The sequence below is a fragment of the Penicillium nucicola genome, assembly GCF_028828085.1.
Source record: "Penicillium nucicola strain IBT 29836 chromosome Unknown utg000006l, whole genome shotgun sequence".
NCBI lineage: Eukaryota > Fungi > Ascomycota > Eurotiomycetes > Eurotiales > Aspergillaceae > Penicillium > Penicillium nucicola.
The window spans coordinates 369,341-388,474 of NW_026643130.1; the positions used below are offsets into that span (position 1 = coordinate 369,341).

The 19,134-nt window shown below is 49.7% G+C and overlaps 9 protein-coding genes across 9 annotated transcripts; 5 read left to right on the top strand and 4 right to left on the bottom strand.

Annotated features, from left to right (window-relative positions):
• Positions 1-705: 705 nt before the first annotated feature.
• cwc21 (U2-type spliceosomal complex subunit CWC21) lies at positions 706-1,389 on the top strand (the record flags this gene model as incomplete). Its single annotated transcript, XM_057128512.1, has 1 exon — positions 706-1,389. The coding sequence occupies one exon, from the start codon at positions 706-708 to the stop codon at positions 1,387-1,389; it is 684 nt and encodes a 227-aa protein (XP_056983068.1).
• Positions 1,390-1,649: 260 nt separating this feature from the next.
• N7511_006136 (ATP-dependent RNA helicase ECM16) lies at positions 1,650-5,316 on the bottom strand (the record flags this gene model as incomplete). The annotated part of the gene is made up of 2 exons (XM_057128513.1): positions 1,650-5,066; positions 5,113-5,316. 2 exons carry the CDS (start codon positions 5,314-5,316, stop codon positions 1,650-1,652), a joined length of 3,621 nt encoding a protein of 1,206 aa, XP_056983069.1.
• Positions 5,317-5,543: 227 nt separating this feature from the next.
• Positions 5,544-6,058, top strand: N7511_006137 (uncharacterized protein; the record flags this gene model as incomplete). Its single annotated transcript, XM_057128514.1, has 2 exons — positions 5,544-5,717; positions 5,765-6,058. The coding sequence occupies 2 exons, from the start codon at positions 5,544-5,546 to the stop codon at positions 6,056-6,058; spliced, it is 468 nt and encodes a 155-aa protein (XP_056983070.1).
• A 932-nt stretch (positions 6,059-6,990) lies between these two features.
• On the top strand, positions 6,991-9,422 carry N7511_006138 (uncharacterized protein; the record flags this gene model as incomplete). Its single annotated transcript, XM_057128515.1, has 8 exons — positions 6,991-7,833; positions 7,894-8,082; positions 8,132-8,307; positions 8,358-8,469; positions 8,525-8,609; positions 8,672-8,910; positions 8,969-9,069; positions 9,134-9,422. 8 exons carry the CDS (start codon positions 6,991-6,993, stop codon positions 9,420-9,422), a joined length of 2,034 nt encoding a protein of 677 aa, XP_056983071.1.
• A 719-nt stretch (positions 9,423-10,141) lies between these two features.
• On the top strand, positions 10,142-10,862 carry N7511_006139 (SRP9/SRP21 family protein; the record flags this gene model as incomplete). Its single annotated transcript, XM_057128516.1, has 2 exons — positions 10,142-10,213; positions 10,425-10,862. The coding sequence occupies 2 exons, from the start codon at positions 10,142-10,144 to the stop codon at positions 10,860-10,862; spliced, it is 510 nt and encodes a 169-aa protein (XP_056983072.1).
• Positions 10,863-11,299: 437 nt separating this feature from the next.
• On the bottom strand, positions 11,300-12,723 carry N7511_006140 (ribonucleotide-diphosphate reductase subunit RNR2; the record flags this gene model as incomplete). The annotated part of the gene is made up of 4 exons (XM_057128517.1): positions 11,300-11,904; positions 11,957-12,290; positions 12,376-12,615; positions 12,694-12,723. 4 exons carry the CDS (start codon positions 12,721-12,723, stop codon positions 11,300-11,302), a joined length of 1,209 nt encoding a protein of 402 aa, XP_056983073.1.
• Positions 12,724-14,065: 1,342 nt separating this feature from the next.
• Positions 14,066-15,185, bottom strand: N7511_006141 (putative mitochondrial oxaloacetate transporter (Oac); the record flags this gene model as incomplete). The annotated part of the gene is made up of 5 exons (XM_057128518.1): positions 14,066-14,158; positions 14,214-14,359; positions 14,410-14,881; positions 14,945-15,061; positions 15,138-15,185. The coding sequence occupies 5 exons, from the start codon at positions 15,183-15,185 to the stop codon at positions 14,066-14,068; spliced, it is 876 nt and encodes a 291-aa protein (XP_056983074.1).
• A 574-nt stretch (positions 15,186-15,759) lies between these two features.
• On the top strand, positions 15,760-16,975 carry N7511_006142 (WD-repeat containing protein SWD2; the record flags this gene model as incomplete). Its single annotated transcript, XM_057128519.1, has 3 exons — positions 15,760-15,867; positions 15,925-16,153; positions 16,209-16,975. 3 exons carry the CDS (start codon positions 15,760-15,762, stop codon positions 16,973-16,975), a joined length of 1,104 nt encoding a protein of 367 aa, XP_056983075.1.
• A 193-nt stretch (positions 16,976-17,168) lies between these two features.
• On the bottom strand, positions 17,169-18,824 carry N7511_006143 (uncharacterized protein; the record flags this gene model as incomplete). The annotated part of the gene is made up of 1 exon (XM_057128520.1): positions 17,169-18,824. The coding sequence occupies one exon, from the start codon at positions 18,822-18,824 to the stop codon at positions 17,169-17,171; it is 1,656 nt and encodes a 551-aa protein (XP_056983076.1).
• Positions 18,825-19,134: the final 310 nt, after the last annotated feature.

Consider the following 19,134-nt stretch of genomic DNA (forward strand, 5'->3'; position numbering starts at 1 on the left):
ACCATCGAAAAATGAGGTTGCGACAACCAGTGCATTTCGATCTTCCTCGACTTGCCTGTCTTCGACTCGTACACCATCCGCCTGTCCATGTGAGCCTGCCTCGTTTGCTTCAGGCAGGCTATACAGTCTCGCGACATATGTTCCAAAGATGAAGTGTCACTTGATACGTTTGTTGCCACTTTGCCATGTTGATATCTTCTTCCTCGCCCTACCCTGTTTTTGTCTTCCTCCAATCAAATCCCCCGTTCCCCTTGCTCATGGCTCTGTTACCAATGCATTACGACATTATCTTATCTACTTTTTGCTAGGGGGTTCCTTGGTTATCCTTACAACCACGTTCAATAGATCGAAGTAATAGGAATGCGAGTAGAACTTATATGATCGACCAATTGGCTGTAATTCCTATCATTTGTCCGTCTAACCCGAATGGCATACAGTATAAACCCTCGGCGTGAAATATCCTTATCTTCACGTGACTGATACGAACAATCGCGCATTCTGACCTCAAACATCTCCCGCAGCTAAGTTACCCTCCAACTAAAAACTCCTTCGCATCTTTTGCGCACCACCCCAGAGCGCATTCCACCACCCCAGAGAATAAAGATATCTGCGTGGCCCGCAACCATTTACAAAAACATACAACTCACCTCTTCGCCTTTCACATCCACCAACTAAAACCCCAACCAAACCCCAAAGGCCTTCAAAATGTCCTCAAATGTCGGCCTCACCACCCCAAGAGGAAGTGGTACCTCAGGATACGTCCAAAAGAACAGCGCATTCATCAAACCCCGCAACACAGGCTATGGCGCACCCTACCCACCCGTCAGCGGCGCAAACGGCAGCAGCCCAATGGACCGGCCCTTCAAGCAACGTCTCCCAGACAAGCAGATCCTCGAACATGACCGGAAGCGGGCCATTGAAGTGCGCGTGATGGAAGAGAGGGATCGGCTCGAAGAGGAGAACGAGAGAATTGAAGAGGAACAAGCCAAGAACAGCAAATCGAAGTCAAAGATGAGCTCCAAGAAGGAGAAGAATGCCGAGGGCGATGATAAGGAAGAGGGCGAAGATGAAGATGTCGAAAAGGTCCTAAGCGAAGAGGAAATCGATGCTCGGTGCGAAATTCTTCGTGTGAGGTTACTCAAGGAACTCGAGGGCGAGCTTGATGGTGGTGGCACGGGCGTGTTCAAGAAGCCTGCCGCTGGAGGCCGGGATAAGAGGCAGCTTAAGTCTTATCAGGTTCATGAGCTTGCTGAAGCTAAGATTGAGGAGACGGATCGGTTGCGGAGGGCATTTGGACTTCGGGAGGATCGGGAGACTGGGGAGATTTCTAGTTCGAGAGATTCCTGGGGTAATCGCGAGGGGAGGGAGAGGAGGAGGGAGAGGGATTGAGTGATTTGAGTTGATCTCTGGTGTGATACGACGCATTTGCATTCTTTTTTCTATGGGGTTGGTGTCTTGGGCGCCTGGTGTTAAATTGATAGGCTAAATGACTCAATGGTGTTCATACTTCTTCCTTTTTCTCATTCTTGTATCCATTTTTATCTGCTAATTTATGTGCAGGTTGCAAGTAATGACGAAAAAAGAACAACGGGATATCATAGTCTCATCTCATATATAATATACACCAAACAAAACAGGACAGACTTGTATCATGCGACAAACTTCTCAATCACCCACCCAGCCTTCGGGTCCTTCTTCTGCACAACCTTCTTAGCAGGCAAAGGCCAACCCGTACTGCCGGAATCTCCAACAAGCGAAGGAACAACCCAGCAAGACCGTCTAGGTGGAACGCCATCCATAGAATCAGCCTTGCCAATTGGCTTGCCATACTCAATAAGCGGGGTATCGTGTGCAATAGCAGCAAGTTGAAGTCCACTCGGAACAACAAGCGGGAACATGCGAATCTTCGGCAAGGAATCCGTAACCAACGCCGCAGACGACTGCTGCAGATGCGAGTAGATGATATACTGGGGCATCTCCTTCGGCGAAAGCTTGGCCAGCAGAGAAGATGGATGCACATAAACAGCTCGCTCAGCTAGCTCCTGATGTCCATTCCCATCACGCGAGCGGAACAGAGTCAGATACGGCACGTCAATGGCGCGACGGGATGCACGCTGGTTCTCCGGCGGAACGGGTGCCAGATCAGCACGGATAGCGACTTGATCGATGAATCCAGCCGTGACAATTTGCTTGAGTGCCTTGATTTGCTTGGCGGATGGTTCTGGCAGACGGGCTTTGTACTCGGGGACTTGGCCTGGGTTATTGGAGCGCACAATATCTGTCAGTTGGCGGCGGAGCTGGGTTGCTTCCTTGAAGGCCTTGCCGCGAAGGAACATCTGCTCGCTGAAGGCTTCGCCGTCTGCAGCGTAGGCGTAGGCGCAGATTGCGCTTAAGGCCTTGAGAGCGTCGGATGTGTCATCGTGTTTGGAGAAGAGACGGTGGGCGCGGGCGTGGGCTTTTGTGCGCTGCTCGCGTTCCGTGTCTTCAAGACGGTCTGCGTTTGTGTAGATGTGTTTCTTTTCGACGTCAGAGTCGGAGTCGGAGTCGTCGGCTTTGGACTTTTTAGCAACTGGGGGGTTCGGGTCCAGTTGATTTTGTGGAACGAAGAGGTCGCCCACTGCCAGGGCTGCCACTAGAGCTATCACGTAGGGCATGCAGCCGTGTTGGTGGCCGATATGGAGCATCTTACTGAACCGTGGGGAAAGCGGGTATGTTGAGAGGCGGCGGCCGATTGGGGTGACTTGGCCGTCGGCTGAGAGAGCGCCTAGGTTCTTGAGAAGCTTTTCAGCCTTTGCGAGACCCTGGCGGCTTGGGGGTGTTGGGAAGGGGAAGTTGATGACGTTGTGCAGACCCATGCTCTTCATCTGAAGGACGACACCTTCGATAGGAGTGCGCAGGATCTCTGGGTCGGTATATTCGGCGAACTCGCCTTCGTATACTGCAGATGAATACATTCTGTAGCAGTGACCTGGGCCTGTTCGACCGGCACGACCGGCTCGCTGGTTTGCGCTGGCCTTGCTGATCCAGCCAATCTGGAAACTCTGCACACCCGTGAACAGATCGAATTGCTTCTCTTTGGCACGGCCACAGTCAAAGACATACTTAATACCGGGGATGGTCAGGGAGGTTTCAGCAACGTTGGTTGCGAGGATGATGAGACGGGAGTTCTCCGGTGGCGCCTCGAAGACCTTCATCTGTTCCTTTGTAGGGAGTTGGGAGTAGAGAGGCAAGACGTGGACGCGTGTTGAAGAGTCCATAGCATCTTCACCGAGGTCGAAGCCATCATCTTCTTCTTCATCATCCAGGCCTGTGATTTCAATATCGCTGTCATAATCGTCGACGCCGGCATTGTCCATCTCTGTCTCGCCCAGCTCCAGATCTTCAGCTTCCAGAGGCGCCTCATTGGCTGAGAGCTGCACCCTAGCTTGCGTAGTGTCTTCCCGCTGTGTTGGCTTGAAAGTCTGCTTCAACCTTTTGGAAAGCTGGCGAATCTCATTTTGTCCAGTTAAAAACACTAGCATTCCTCCAGGAGGCAGCTTGCGGTGTCCACGGGATACCTTGCGGAACGCATCCTCAACGTAATCACGCTGAGTACGGCGAGAGAAATGCACGGAGACAGGGTACTGTCGACCCTCGGCCTGAACCAAGGGGGGTGCTCCATGACGGAACAGACTTGCGTTGTCGGTGAAATCGGAGATACGCAGGGTAGCTGACATGATGACGACCTTCAAAGGCTTGACGGACGGATCCTCCTCGCTCAATGACTTGCGTAGATCAACGATACGACTGACCATTCCGATCAGAATATCGGTGTTGACGCTTCGCTCGTGGGCCTCATCAATGAGGATAATGGAGTATTTGCGGAGAGCAAAGTCATCCGCAATCTCTCGTAGCAAAATACCGTCAGTCATAAACTTTATAGCAGTCTTCTTGTTTGCTGTACTCTCAAATCGAATTTGATATGAGACCTTGTCGCCATGCTGACCCAATTCCTGGGACACACGGTTTGCCATACTCACGGCGGCAACTCGACGAGGCTGCGTGACACCAATCAGACCGGGGTTTGGGCTGTCTGGACTACCGAATCCAGACTCGAAGAGGAACTGGGGAAGCTGGGTTGTCTTTCCGCTACCAGTGGCACCCCAGATGACAACGGTGGAATTGTTGTGGATAGCTTCCATGATCTTCTGTTCCTCGCCAACGACAGGCAGACCAAGACGAGCAGCTTGAATCTCCTCTGAGCGTTCCACGGGTACACTGTATGCCTTGCGGTTGGGGTCGCCATGGGTGACTTGAAGCTCTCGGGGAAGAGGCTCCTCTTCATTGACCTTTTGCGGCAATTTGGATGGGTCGAATACCTGCTCTTGCTGGGAGATGGCTTCGCCGTTGTTCGGTTGGAACCCTACTACTTCGTTGATTTGTTGAACGGCCCATGTCTTGAAGGCCGACTGGCGAGGTTGAATCTTTACAGAATCATCCATATCCTCATCCTCATCCTCGTCCTCTTCGTCTTCAGAGTCATCTTCATCGTCTGGAGAACCCTCGGAGGAAGTACCCTCTTCGTCTTCGTCAGAGCCCTCGATATCACTGTCGGAGTCGGCCTCGTCCTTGTCGCTTAGATCTTCCTCCTCCTCGTCCTCCTCGTCCTCATCCTCATCGGAATCAAAGCCCTCCCATGCAGCCTCTGTTACAGGCTTAGGTGCGGGCTTCTTCTTCGGCGCACGCTTGCGCTTCTTGAGTACCGGGAACCCATCGGGACCAAGCTCAAGTGGCCGCTTCAATCCACTACCAAGAGCAGCATCAGGTTGTGTCTTTGATTCAACCACGGGATCTGTCGCAGGATCGGATACTTTCAGATGGACATCTGAGTCGTCGGTCTCATCTCCGGAGAGATCGGCGGGAGTATCGCGTTTCGCTGCTTGACCAAGCTTCGGTAGGAGTGATTCGTCTTCCTGTCTCTTGCGCTTACCCAGATCCCTGGAACTTTGCAAGGAGGATGTGTCGACTGAGGATTGGGCGAGTTTCTTCAACAACTCAATGTTCTCTTCCTTTCGAAGTTTGTTTTCCTGTGGAATGTTAGAGCTATTCTTCCAATGCGAGCGGCTCACATACAATGTACTTATCGAGACGCTTTTGTTTCTTTGCAGACACGTGGGTATGCTGATCCCGTAATTCTTCCTGCAACTTCTGTCGTCGTGCCTCTTTCACGTCCTTGGAGACGGGTTCGAGCTGTGCAGCGTTGGTGTCGGCCTGCTCATTGGCCTGGGCTTGCCGGTGCCTCTGCTTTCGCAGACGTGGCGTAAACTTGGGCGGCATACTGAATTACCACAGCCACGACTGAAAAAAAAGAATCGCTTGAAAATCGAGATCTGCGATTCAATTGTTCTTCGCTGCTGGAAAAAAATCGAGGCGGTGTAATACTGCCCGATAAGCTGTGGGGAAGCAACTGACCGCCTTCGAAGCCAATAGACATCGGTTGAACAAAACGCTCTCTATCACCTTTTGATTTTGCATAATAGAAATTGCCGCGGAACATCTGCATTATGGCTGCTTCATTTGACATCAACGCCTTGCAAGAATCCCTCGTGCTACCTTTCCCAGCGGCCACAAAACAGGTTGCGGGGTTGGTAAACGGGGTCCAAACAGATGTCATGACAATGAGCTTCAGCGATAAAGTCATGGTCACAATCTCACAGGGAGGTCGACTAGCACATTGGGTACGTTGTTTCTGATATTGATCTGAGCTTTGCTAAACATTTTACAGCTACATGTACCAATGGAGAATCTGAATCCTGGTACTGAGGGTATGCACACTATGCCTGAAGGGGAGGATAACCTCTTACCATTTAAGAATTTGACCTCGACAACATTACTGGGTGGCCACTCGACTGGACAAGACATCACTGGCCAGCTCCTCGCTCGTCAAATTGCAACTGCCATTGCTACGAAGACACCCACCGAAAGCAGACTGCTCGTTGTTGGCCTGGGACTTGGTAAAGAAACTGCTGACCGAGATGCATTCTTCGCTATTGTCGATCTTGTTTTGCAATGCATATAAATTTTGGCCTCAAAAGTGTCTAGACGAAGAAACAGCCACAATCCACAGACCGGGAAATCACATGCCTACTTCTGCAATAGGGAACCGAGCTTACATTTGTGGAATGAAAAAAAAACGAGAGAATTGCATCCACTGTCATTGGATATGCAACATCAATACATCAGCGGTGCATAATAAGCCAAACATCCCGATGACCATGGAATGTCGTGAACGGCTTGTGGCCACTGAATGGCTCCAGGGTCACTATTTACCACCCCTTGATATCGGGGAACAAACATCGACTAATTGCGCATGGATGATTTGTTGCGCCGCTCCGCTGGTCCTGGCATTCGGAAATTTGTCTTGGTCTCCCAGCTGGGCCCTTTTTGACATTATCCATCTGGGTGACTCGTGTTACAAAGTCATAAAAATTGGTTTTTCCAGAGGAACTGGATCGTCTGCCGGTCAAAATGAACACCTTTAACGAGATCCAAGCGTCTGGTTCTGCTAAAGGCGACACATTTACTAGATATAGCTGGATCCCCATATTAGCTTCACAATGAACCAAACAATGTCAGATATCTAACCTTCTATTAGAACATCCACGACAAAATAAGCCGGACGCTATAAGTCAAAGGTAGTGGGAACTGATAAAGTGTATATTGATATTGCGGCATGGCCAGACACGTGACCATCTGTCGACAAACAGGGGTTCCACGGCGACAGCGAGTTTATGACAGTAAAATGTGAGAGGAGTAGTGACCTTCACGCAATTCACCTTTCTATCCACTGCAAAGCTGTAGTGAGTTTACACGCGCAGCTTATGTATAGTTGGATACATCCTTTCTGATCCCGCCGTGAGAGCCTACATCGAGCTTTCCTTCTATCATTGTTCTTTGCTTCCTCAATCTTTGCTCATATCCCACCGTGTCACTCCACTGCATCCTGTCCAGATGCGTGAATTGGAAGATGACGAGATGAGAGCTGCCATCGAGGCTTCTCGCCGAGAGATGGAGCTCTCTCGTGAACGCGGCAGATCGTCCCACGCATCCAATTTTGTGGACTTGACTGCCGATTCCGACGATTCGCAAATAGTGCAGAATTTTCCAAAATCCAAGTCCGTGGTCAGTTCTGGTTCAGACGAGGATGAAGGCGATGAGGAGCTCCAACGAGCTCTGGCCATGTCCTTGGAGGTGAACAATGCAACCGAAGACAAGGCTTCTGAAGTCACGCATCCTGATATGAACTCTATCAATCGTCAAACTAGCTCTATTCCAATGGGGTTGGCTGGGATTGATCGAAAGAAGATGGAGCAAGAACGCCTCGCTCGTCTGGCTAAGCGTAAGACCGCCGACAACGCAGGCTCCCCGGAAACCCAGCCAGCCCATAAAATTCTCAAAACTGAGCCCAGCTCAGCAAAATCTTTTTCTGTTCGCCCACCGGACTTATCTCGGCGGGCCCCTGTGTCAGGTTCGACTTCTGCCCCAAGAGCAAATGCTGTTCCCAAAGAACGCATATATGTCTGTCCCAAGACTGCAGCCAATACACCGGGTCTGGATATCCAGCCGACTGCCCGCCCAATGATTCAGTGGCCACTAGGAGCAGTAAAGAAAACAGTTCTTGAGGGATTTCCCCGCCAGGGAAATGACATTACCATTGAAGAGGTCATTCAACGCGGTGAGCTAGAGCTTGCGATCTTCAGCTCATTTTTATGGGACATGGAATGGCTTTTCACCAAGCTTGATATCCAAAGGACTAGATTTATGCTGGTCATGCAGGCAGACAACCAATCTGTGGTAAGGCAGAATTTCGGATAAGAGAGCATGATGGGCTAATATAGACTGACAACATTGCAGCGAGACCAATACACCGCAGAGACTGCAGAGATCAAGAATGTTCGCCTATGTTTCCCACCGATGGGGCCGCAGGTGTTTTGCATGCACTCGAAACTCATGCTATTCTTCCACACCGGATACCTCCGGATTGCAGTTCCCACTGCCAACCTGACCTCTTTCGACTGGGGCAAGGAAAGTTTGATGGAAAACGTGCGTTACCAATATCCGCAGTATCTATTTGATTCTAACCGCATATTAGACTGTTTTCCTTATCGACCTGCCCAAAATCGGAACCTCAATCCAGAAATCAAAGACTCCGTTCTATGATGAGCTGGTGTATTTCCTTGAGGCCACCACTATCCACCGCAACGTAATCAAGAAGCTGGATGAGTACGATTTCAGCGAAACGGCGCGGTATGCATTTGTTCATACAATGTAAGTACTTTTTGATGGCATTGAAAGAATTCCTTGACTAACAGGATAAGTGGCGGAGCCAACACCGGAGAATCGTGGCGACGAACGGGACATTGCGGCCTAGGTCGTGCTCTGAAAACACTTGGACTGAACTCATCCTCGCCTATCAATATTGACTATGTGGTAAGCTATTTCTGAATCACGTTTGCGACATTCCAATGCTTAATTAAGTCACCAGACCTCGTCCATGGGAAGCCTCAACACTGGCTTTTTACGATCAATCTACCTCGCATGCAAAGGCACGTCTGTCCATACAATAGCCAGTATACAGTCTAACAAGAAATAATAGGCGAGGACGGTGTACTGGACTATACTTACCGAACAGCGCCCAACCGACAGCACGCCGCAGCTCACGAGAAGCTCGTGAAGAAAATCAATAAAGAGGTCCTGGACCACTTTCGCATCTATTTCCCCTCTGACCAGACCGTGCGCGCGTCGCACATGAACCCCAATAATACTGCCGGCACGATTTGCTTTAATTCCAAGTGGTGGAAGAACCCTGATTTCCCTCGGAGCTCTCTCAAAGATTGTGAGAGCTTGAGGGGGGCTCTTATGCATAACAAGGTAAGCTACAAGTCCAACCTTAGGGTGGCCTCGTGCACTAATATGGGGTAATACATAGCTTGCCTTTGTTCATCCTTCCAAGCCAATCCCTCTGCCGGAAGACCATGAATGCCGCGGATGGGCTTACGTGGGAAGTGCCAACTTGTCAGAGAGTGCTTGGTGCGTATCACACTTCCATATCCGGGATATAGTTGCGCTTGTGAACTCCGCTAATACATATTAGGGGTCGTTTGACCAAAGATCCCCGGACCAAAGATTTCAAGATGAACTGTCGCAATTGGGAATGTGGTGTGATTGTCCCAGTCATTAACAAGAGCACTGCTCCAAATGTCAAACCAGAAGAGACAGAGAAGGATAAAGCAAAGGGAAAGGCACCAGAAACTTCTACCGACAACGATGATCCTCCTGCTCCTCTTCCGGTGGACCTATTCCAAGACACAATTCCTGTTCCAATGAAGGTCCCTGCTGCTGAACTCAACCAAAATCGAATGCCATTTATCTATTCTGCTTGACTGGACTGCGTTTGATTGCTTCTTCTTGGGAATACCTGTCTATGTGCCACCCATTGCATGCCTTGACGACGTTGAAGGGGCTTAGCATCGGAATGGCCACCACAATCTTCGTTGCTTTCTAAATCCTCCAGTCACGGGCCTTCTTGGTGAATTTGATCTTCTATCTTACCTGTTGCACTTCCACTTTGACATTGTCAAAAAATCGTTTGTGATATGTTTGAGGTTCAGAGCGATGAATGACCGAGTATTAAGTGTGAGGTATTGAATTGCAAAGGAGATTAAAGACCAAGGAGACAGTATCTTCAGCTAGAACGTATATGGATGAAATGTGTGTGCCTTTCTCGACGAAGGCCAACTTCGGATCATAGAGTGGCGTACAGTAAGGACAGGTAGCCACGTGTAGACATCTAATTTAAGTTAATAGAAAAAAACCCAAGCATAGTCCGAAGTAATATCTCGAGGTTATAGATTTTCCCCATCACGAGATGAGTAGAGGATGCCAAGACATGGAAAAAGCCGCCAGCACATAACGTTAACACCTCCACACTTGAACCAACTCGAAGCACTCAGCACGAGATCAACCTGCAACTCCCGGATTGGATTCGTTTCTACTGAAGAATTCACCATCTCAGCCACTCCGCATCCCACCGTATCCCACACACGTCTTCATCAAAACCCCAAACCCCAAACCCCAAGACACCCTCGCCACAACCCGCAAAATGCCCTACCTTCCTACCTCCCAGGCCTACCTGGAACAGTCCGCGCAGTTATTACAAGCGTACCCAGAAACTGTAAGCTCATCCCAACTTCGCCCACTCCCCGATCCAGCCGTCGATTCAATTCTCCCGCGGGGAGAGCAGACACACCGACCCGCAACCGCTGCCCGCATTCTCAACGCCAACCCAAACTCCACGGCCCATTCGAAACACAACACCAATCAAGAAATTGACAACAAGAAGAAAATGGCCAAAGAACTCAAGCTAATCCCGAAATCAAAAACAGACCCGCATAACAACAAAATACAACTTCCCAACCACACGACCCGGAAACGCAAAGCGAATTGAAAAATCGCAGGCCAAAAAGAACAGCAAAGACGCCAATGCCACAACACAAGCATCCGCAAGCGCAACATCCGCCCCCATTGCAACCCTCACCGTGAAAACATTCAACCCCGGCACAGGAATCTGCATCCAATACCGCACGAACAAGGCACAGGAGGTTTCGCGGCTAATTATAAGCCTCGGAAAGCTAGCTGCGGGTGCTGATGTTGCCGGGCTGGGCTTAGGCAATGCTGCTCCGGTGGGCGATGTGGAGATGGTTGATGCTCCTGCGTCTGCGCCTGTTGAGGAGGCTGGGTCTGGGAAGGGACCTGCCCAGGCGCAAGGTCAGGGCCAGGCTGGTGGGAAGGGGAAGAAGAAGGGTGGTAAGGGAAAGCGATAAATTAATATTATTGTGTTCTGTTCTTATGGTCTCTTTCTTGTTTAAGAGGGTTTCTTGCATAGATGTGTGTTTTATGAAGGTGGTTGTTTGATATCCGGAATGATATTATGTGTTTCTTGCAAGTGTCTGAGCTACGTACAGAGAGTAAAAGGAGAGAAGCCAGCAGGTTGAGTTTTGAATTAAATAGCACGTCAATAGATCGCTGGATCTACACATATACCGAGTAGACAGGATTTAAAACCAAGACAAACAAGTGATTCGGACATCTAGATACACAGGATCCACTACCCACTGATAGACAAGAAGAGCAAATAAAACGCCAGCCCATGCCAAACCGTCAATCAATGAAAATAAAAAAACAAAAAACGTGATATCATGTGGGGAGAGGGTATAAAACACGAGGAGAGGAGGGGAAGGGGGAGGTCAAAGGAAATCATTTAGAAGTCCTCATCAAAGTTGAGGCCATCACTGACAACCTGCTGACCATCGGCATTGGTATCCTTCTTGGTGCTGGCCATGACACCAGCCTTCTGGTAGTCACCGACACGCTTCTCGAAGAAGTTGGTCTTACCAGCCAAGGAGATGGACTCCATGAAGTCGAAGGGGTTGGTAGAGTTGTAGTACTTCTTGTTGCCAAGAGCGACCAAGAGACGGTCAGCAACGAACTCAATGTACTGGCACATGAGCTTGGCGTTCATGCCGAGCAAGGCACAGGGAAGAGAGTCGGAGAGGAACTCCTGCTCGATACCGACAGCCTCAACAATGATGTCCTGGACAAGCTTGGGGTCGGGGCGATGGTTGAGGTGGGAGAAGAGGAGACAAGCAAAGTCAGTGTGGAGACCCTCGTCACGGGAGATGAGCTCGTTGGAGAAAGTGAGACCGGGCATGAGGCCACGCTTCTTGAGCCAGAAGATGGAAGCGAACGATCCAGAGAAGAAGATACCTTCGACAGCGGCGAAGGCAACAAGGCGAGAAGCGAAGGTGGACTCCTTGTCGTTGATCCAGCGGATAGCCCACTCAGCCTTCTTAGTAATGCAGGGAACTAGATGATGGTCAGTTGAGAGTTCACGCAAGAGAAAGTGAGTGAAGCTTACTAGTGTTAATGGCATCGAAGAGGTAGGTGCGCTGCTTGGGCTCCTTGATATAGGTATCAATGAGGAGAGAGTAGGTCTCGGAGTGGATGTTCTCCATCATGATTTGGAAACCGTAGAAGCAGCGAGCCTCGGGGACCTGGACCTCTCCGCTGAAACGCTCGAGCAGGTTCTCGTTGACAATACCGTCAGAGGCAGCGAAGAAGGCAAGGACGTGGGAGATGAAGTAACGCTCATCATCGTTGAGACGGTTGTGCCAGTCGTGGAGATCCTTGGACAGATCAATCTCCTCAGCGGTCCAGAATGAGGCCTCGGCCTTCTTGTACATTTGCCAGATCTGTTTAAATAGACATCGTTAGCCTCAAGTCTTCTTCAATCCATTATCCACTTAACGCGTCGGACGCGTCGGCGACGTGACTTACCTCGTGGTACTTGATAGGGAACATGACGAAGCGCTGGGGGTTCTCCTGGAGGAGGGGCTCGGAAGCCTCAAGCTCCTTCATAGTAGGGGTAGCTTTGGGAACCTCAACGGCCTTCTCGGTGGGCTTGGCGAAGGACGCGTCGACGGGCTTGCCAGCCACGTTCTCCTTGCCAACGGACTGGAAGTCGAGCTTCTTAACGGGAGAGTCGCTCATCTTGAGGTTCTCGAGGGAGGAAGCAGCCTAAGAAAGCAGATAGGTTAGCATCACGGTCGTGTTGGACGCGTCTGGCGCGAGAGGCGATAGCGTGACATCACGAACCTGCTTGGAGGGAGTGACTTGAGCGGCCATTGGGACGAGGATGTGAGATAACTAGGATCAAAAGACAGTTCTCGAAGACAATTGCAGCAAGTATGAAGGGACAAGAGCTTGCGAAGTGGGATGGGGAAGCAGATCGGGATTCAGCGAGGGAAAATAATCTCGATTAAGTACTGGCGAGAAATCGCGCTAGAGACGGGCTAAGTCACGTCGCACGTGATCGCGCGCCGGCTTAGTCACCGCCCCAAAGCGCGTCGCCCCAGCCCTTCTTTTCCCGTTCGGGACGAACTTCTCATGCCACTTGGATCCCAGCAACATCCGACAGGATCGGCTGCATTCCAAGCCCCTGCATGCTCCATCGTACCTGATCTTATCTCAACTTAATATCTTCCAAGGTTTCTCGAACATTCATCAGATTCATCAAGTTAAGGAGTCTCGACAAACATACATCGTATACTGTCACGCTCAGGGATCAAAAACGCCAACGTAATACCAACATAGAACAGAAAGAAACTGGGTCCGACGCGTCTTCCTGGCGCCTGGGCAATCTTTCAGCTCGACGTAATTGTCTCCACTCTTGATCAGATAACTCGAAACCCACAAAAAACGCGACGCGACGAAGACAACAACGCGGCTTTACGGATGTAAGCAGCGGTCTAGAGTCAGAGATCGGACGTTATTCGTCCAGTGGACTCAATTTGGCTTTTGAGAGGTCTCAAGGGAGATTGTGTAAGGGTGTGTCAGCTGTAGCTAAGCTCCCCACGCGTCTAGTTACCTGGGTAGCTATATGCAGACTTTACCACTTATCGTTTCTACAGTATACAGATCACTTCACTATTAAGCTAGGGAGCGAGAATGTCGTCTTTCACATGTGGCAGTCTCTGTCAAATCAAAGGAATGCAGGAGTTTTTACCCCATACAGAACAGAACTTTCTAGGAGTGGATCTACACGCGCCTTGGAAACAGCGCCGATCAAGCTAGCCCGCGTGTCCAAGGCAGCTGTCTCAAATTATAGTATAAGTTAAGTCATCTAGCGATTTATTCCCGAGGCTGGGCATGGAATCATATTTTTCGGCCGTGTTTCAATTGCCATACGAAAATACCAATCGACAAACTCTCCCCCTTATTTATGCAATGTGGCGAGAAGTCCCTTGCAAGTTGCTCGCGCCCAGGTCCACCTGCCAGCCGAGTTTGAGGTTCGGTGCACTAGCAACCCCCACATACTTGTCTATCACGTGTTGATCTGCATTTGTTGACAATCCTGGATATGATAACGTTATATACAGACTCCTCTAAAGCCCGAGTCAAGATACTTGACGCCAAGTCTATGAAACAAAAACATGCAATATGACATTGAGAAACCATCATGTTTCCTTTAAATTCCCTCGCGGAAAGAGTCAGGGAGAATCCGATCTTCAACACGGCGCATTAACTTGTTGGTCTGCTCTGCCAGACTGAGAGTCAAGATCTAGGGATGGAGTTAGCATGCACATCACAATGCAAGTCTAGGCTGCAGCACTTACGGTGTGGGGCAGAATCCGGGCCAGGTGAGCGAAGAAGCCCTTATAGATGGCAAGGACACCCTCGGTGCGGATCGTCTTGAACAGGCAGTCGAAAACACCACCATACAGGTTACCAGTCTGGTTGTACATGCGAGCCATGATAGTGTCTATAACAGTTAGCTTGAGACCAATACAACTCAGCCAGGAAGGCACGAACCAGGAGGATGCATGAAGCAGCAAACAACGAAGCCAGAAGCGGCAGAACTAGCCAGGTGCAGAGCAGGACCTTCCTCCATACCCAGATGGCGGGTCAAGCGACGCTTGGCAAAGAAGTATGTGGGGAGCTGGACGGCACTACCAAAACTAGTACGGATCATAGCTGCACCAACACCACGATAGATACCCTTGACACCTTCACTCTTATAGATCTTGCTCAGACCATCGTACGAGTTCTTGTAGTTGTGCTGGGTGCCGACAGGAAGGAAGGGCGAGTAGGATTGGAGACGGGTTTTCACGAGAAAGAAGGGCGATCCTGCAGCGGCACCAATGACACCTGAAGCGGCTCCAGCAAAGACATTGGCACCGAGAGATTGAACCTTGGGGTCATTATAGATTGTGGATGTGAGGTTTGAGCGGATGGGCTCGTAAAAGCCCAGACGGCAGCCATTCAGCAGCACCTGGTAGACGTACTAGATGGCCATAAGGTCAGCGGGGTACTTGCGCAAAAAGACATTACATGGAGGACCACATACAGCAGACCCAATACCGCGGAACAAGCCACGAGGCCCTTCATTCTGCAGAATGACCTTCACGCCGTGCAACACTCCCTTGTACTTCTTCACGGCCTCGTTTTTTGTCTGCAATTCACCCTGTAATTGTAATCTTTGATCCAATGATCCATATCAGAATAACTGCGCATCCACCTTGTGGGGGTTCGGAACTCACCGAATCTTCACCGTCTCGAAACTGTGAGTGACAGTCACAGCACCGCATGCTGCGATACCACCTGCAAGGAAGGCTCTATGCCAGTATACCGGTCAGCGCATGCCCTAGACACAATCCCATGATATACTGAGATCCCATACCCTGCAGTAGTCGACATAGTGTTGGGTTGAGAGGAAGAGGAGGAGAATCGGGTTGCGGAGGCTTGTGTCGGCTATCGGAGGGATATCGGACCCGCAGAGGACACGAACACAGCGAGAAGAAGACTTCGAGACGGGAAATATGCAGACGTTCCGCTCTGAATGGCCAAACCAATGCCGTCTATGGATATCAATGAGATCTTCGTCAGATGTAGGAGAAGTCAAGAGCATAAAAGCTTACATGCGGCGAATTGAAGTTTGCCACCCGATGATTGGTCAATGGCCCCTGGCAGGGCCGACCTCGGGACAGCCCCGGACTTTTACATAAGCAGGGCGGTGAGGCCCCAAAAAAGCAGGCGCGTTTGGAGCTCAGTTGGAGAAGGAGCTATGATGATGTGTTAAGCCCAAGTTCTGTTTTTGTTTACCTTTCTTACCGTTCTTCATCCACCTCGTCTCCCTTTCCCGTTCCTATTTCGTCTTTCGCGATGGCTGATGGTCAAGCGTCAACTCCCCAGCAGGGCCTGGCCTCTGCCCAAGCTCCCCTCCAGTTCCAGAAGGTCTCGGATATCATTCGATCTTTCCGCCCTATGAAGGTACGTGTAGCCGGACGCTTGCGCAGGTGGCGACCATTCTGACAGTGCTATTTACAGGGTTTCAACACTACCAAGAAAGAAGTCGGGAACAAATTCGTTACATCTTTGGATTTCGACGACCAGGGCGAGCATCTAGTCAGTGCTGGCGATGATGAGGCTATACACCTCTTTGATATTAAAGAAGGCAAGCATAGCAAAACGGTGGCCAGCAAGAAATATGGCGTTCACCTCGCGAGATTTACCCATCATTCTCGCCAGATCCTTCATGCGAGTACTAAAGTTGATGGTGCGTGGATCGACGATCCTGCTTTGACCCATGTAGCGCGGCTCACCTTTTACAGACTCTCTTCGGTTGCTTGATACACATAATGAGGGGTATATTCGCTATTTCGCTGGACATACCGACAAAGTCACCTCCCTCAGTCTTTGTCCAGGCAGTGACGCTTTCATATCTTGCTCCAAAGATGATACAGTGGTGATCTGGGATCTCAATTCTCGAAACCCCCAGGGCAAATTGAAATTGGCGACTCCATACTTATCAGCTTTTGACCCTTCAGCCTCGGTCATTGCAATTGCCTCCCAATCCACGTCTTCAGTAATTCTTTACGATTTCCGCAACTTCGACAAAGCCCCCTTTGCCACCTTTGACCTTGGGCCCTTTGAAGAGAAATTTACACCGACGACTCGCGGACGAGGCTGGACCAGATTGGAGTTTTCGAATGATGGAAAATTCTTGATGCTTGGAACGGACTTCCATGGTCACTATATCCTCGATGCCTTTTCTGGTGAGATCAAGAGCTTCCTGATCGGCAAGAGTGGATCTTCTGGTCGTGCTGCACCAATTTCAGTTTCCGGAAAACCACTCGGCCAGGGAGATGCATGCTTCACTCCTGACGGGCGCTATGTCGTTGGGTGCAATGGCGAACATGGCGACCTGCTTGTGTGGGACATGCAGCAGCCAGCCGAGCCAAATGGAACATTGGAGCCCACTACCAAGCTGCCATACCGACACAGAGCCAGCCTTATTGAATTCAACCCGCGATACAACATGCTTGCTTCTGCCGACAAGGAAGTCATTTTCTGGGCACCCGCAGAATCAGAGAAGTAAAGTGCAGCTTTCTCTACTGATGAAGCAAGGCCCAGATCCCAATAATTGCCACTAATATCAATCATTGAAATGTCTCTCACAAGAAGATCAGTCACGGAAAGACCACCCAAGAACATCAGTGAATTGGCGAGCTTTTCAGGATCTATGGTATATCTATTATGCCTTCTAATCTCTCAAAAGCGGACCTCTATGACTATGCTTTTCGATCTTTCTCTTTGCCCACCAAACTCCGTGCTGTGTCACAGATCCATACCTTGGGCCCTTCTAAAGAAGGATTCCCATTTCTGTGCCTCTCGACAGTTGTTTCGATTTGTTTGTTGATTGTCCGATTGCTGGAAATTGTCGTCAAATCGTTGAGCCAGCCATACATGAACACACTGTAATTGATGTCCGACAATTCCTTCGCAAGTTCCTGGTGCACTCGAGGAATGTTGTCTTTTTTGTTATTTGAATCGAAGGTTGATTGGGCATCAACCACACTGATGGGAAGATTCCAATCTTTGGGAACCTCATAGTCGGATAATTCCTGGAACTTTTGAAGCATAGCAGCTTGATCAAGTTGCCCATACGGAGAATCTCCCATCATGATTTGAGTGCGGATATTTTCTGTTTCAGTGCCGATGATTTTGACAATTTCTCGCATCCGCCCAGCAGCCTCTTTCGTGCAAACAAGCTTGTGACCACTCATAGCAGGCCACAGCTCTGTTGAAAGCAGTGGCTTTTGTTTTTCGATCTCAATTTGTCGAAGGATGGCCCGGTGGAAATAGGGTTCTGGCGGAATTTCTTTGAAGTGCGACAAATCAGATACCATGGCAAGGAGGAGAGTGCAATCAACATTCAAGGTGGAAGTGAACGTTTTGAACGGATGAGGAAGAAGGTGTTCCAGCCCAGAGCGAGTTGTCAACTTGAGGCTTTTCTTGCAATCAACCTCCATACCCCAACTGCGCATCTCTTCAATAATATCATCAATCTCATCAACATTCCCCTGTTCAATCCGAGGCAAAACAATCCGAATCCGAGGATGCTTATACCCAACCAACGTAACATCAGCCGCTTTCCGTAGATCAACAGCCAACCGAATAAGTTCCATCTTATCATCTCCGTCGTCTCCATACATGTTGCGCGTTCTCCGATTCATAGGAAGCATCCGACCCTCAACCCTAATATGCTTCATGGCGTCCCCGTTCTCCTCTTCATCATCCGAATCAGGCTCCCATTGCCAACAATTTTTCGCCATTTCAAATAACAGCCGATCCTGCGTGACCGTAGAAACTTTCACCCATTCAGCCCCATCGTCAGAAACGATATCCACAAACACACTATTGCGCTTATCCTTGTTAGGCTGCTTCTCACCTTGCCCAACACCATCACTCTTCTCCGTGTCCTTATTCTTCCCGAGTTTAGGTTTAGACTGCGACTGTTGCTCCTCGTCCCAGTAAAACCGCTTCCCAAGTGCAGTTAAACCAGAACAAGTCCCTTTCGCAATATCCCAAACAGATTGATAAAACGGTAAATTGGAAGAGCGCAATGCATGCAATAGTCTCTTCTCCAATTCGAAGTCGCCTTCTTCTTCATGTTCCCCTTCTACCTCATTTTGCACACTGGCAGCGCTTTTCATCTGTCTCTCCAATTTCTCCAACATCTTCAATTCGGAATTGACATTTGATCTGAATTGTCGTGCCTCCACAAGCTGTGGATTGCGGAGGGTAGATGCAAGCAGCGATTGGTAGGTATCTATTTCCGAGCGAAGCTTTAAACAGCTTGCTTTTAGGTCTGCGGAGAGGGCTGCGCTTGTTTCTCCAGTTCTTTGGTCTTCCAGGTTGGTGTTGAGTGGTGGTTCTGGTGGCATTGTTGGTGGAATAGGTCTTTATGTTTGTGATTATCTGGTTTGGATATCGACTTGATCACTTGATAGATTTCTCTGTAATGACTGTGGATGTATGGTATGGATTGGTGGTATAGGTCTTGCTTGACTCGAGGTTGTGCTTGTGATTTATGGCGGTGCGGGGTAGTTTCGAGAAAATTTTCTTATCAGATGAGGCTGTGGTGTATGCAGGGATTGGTGATGGGCTGGTAACAGACAGCATACGTAGAACGCGTTGGGTCGTGCGTGGTGTTTGGGTTCGGAGAGTTGGAAGTGTCGGGGCGGAGGATCAAGT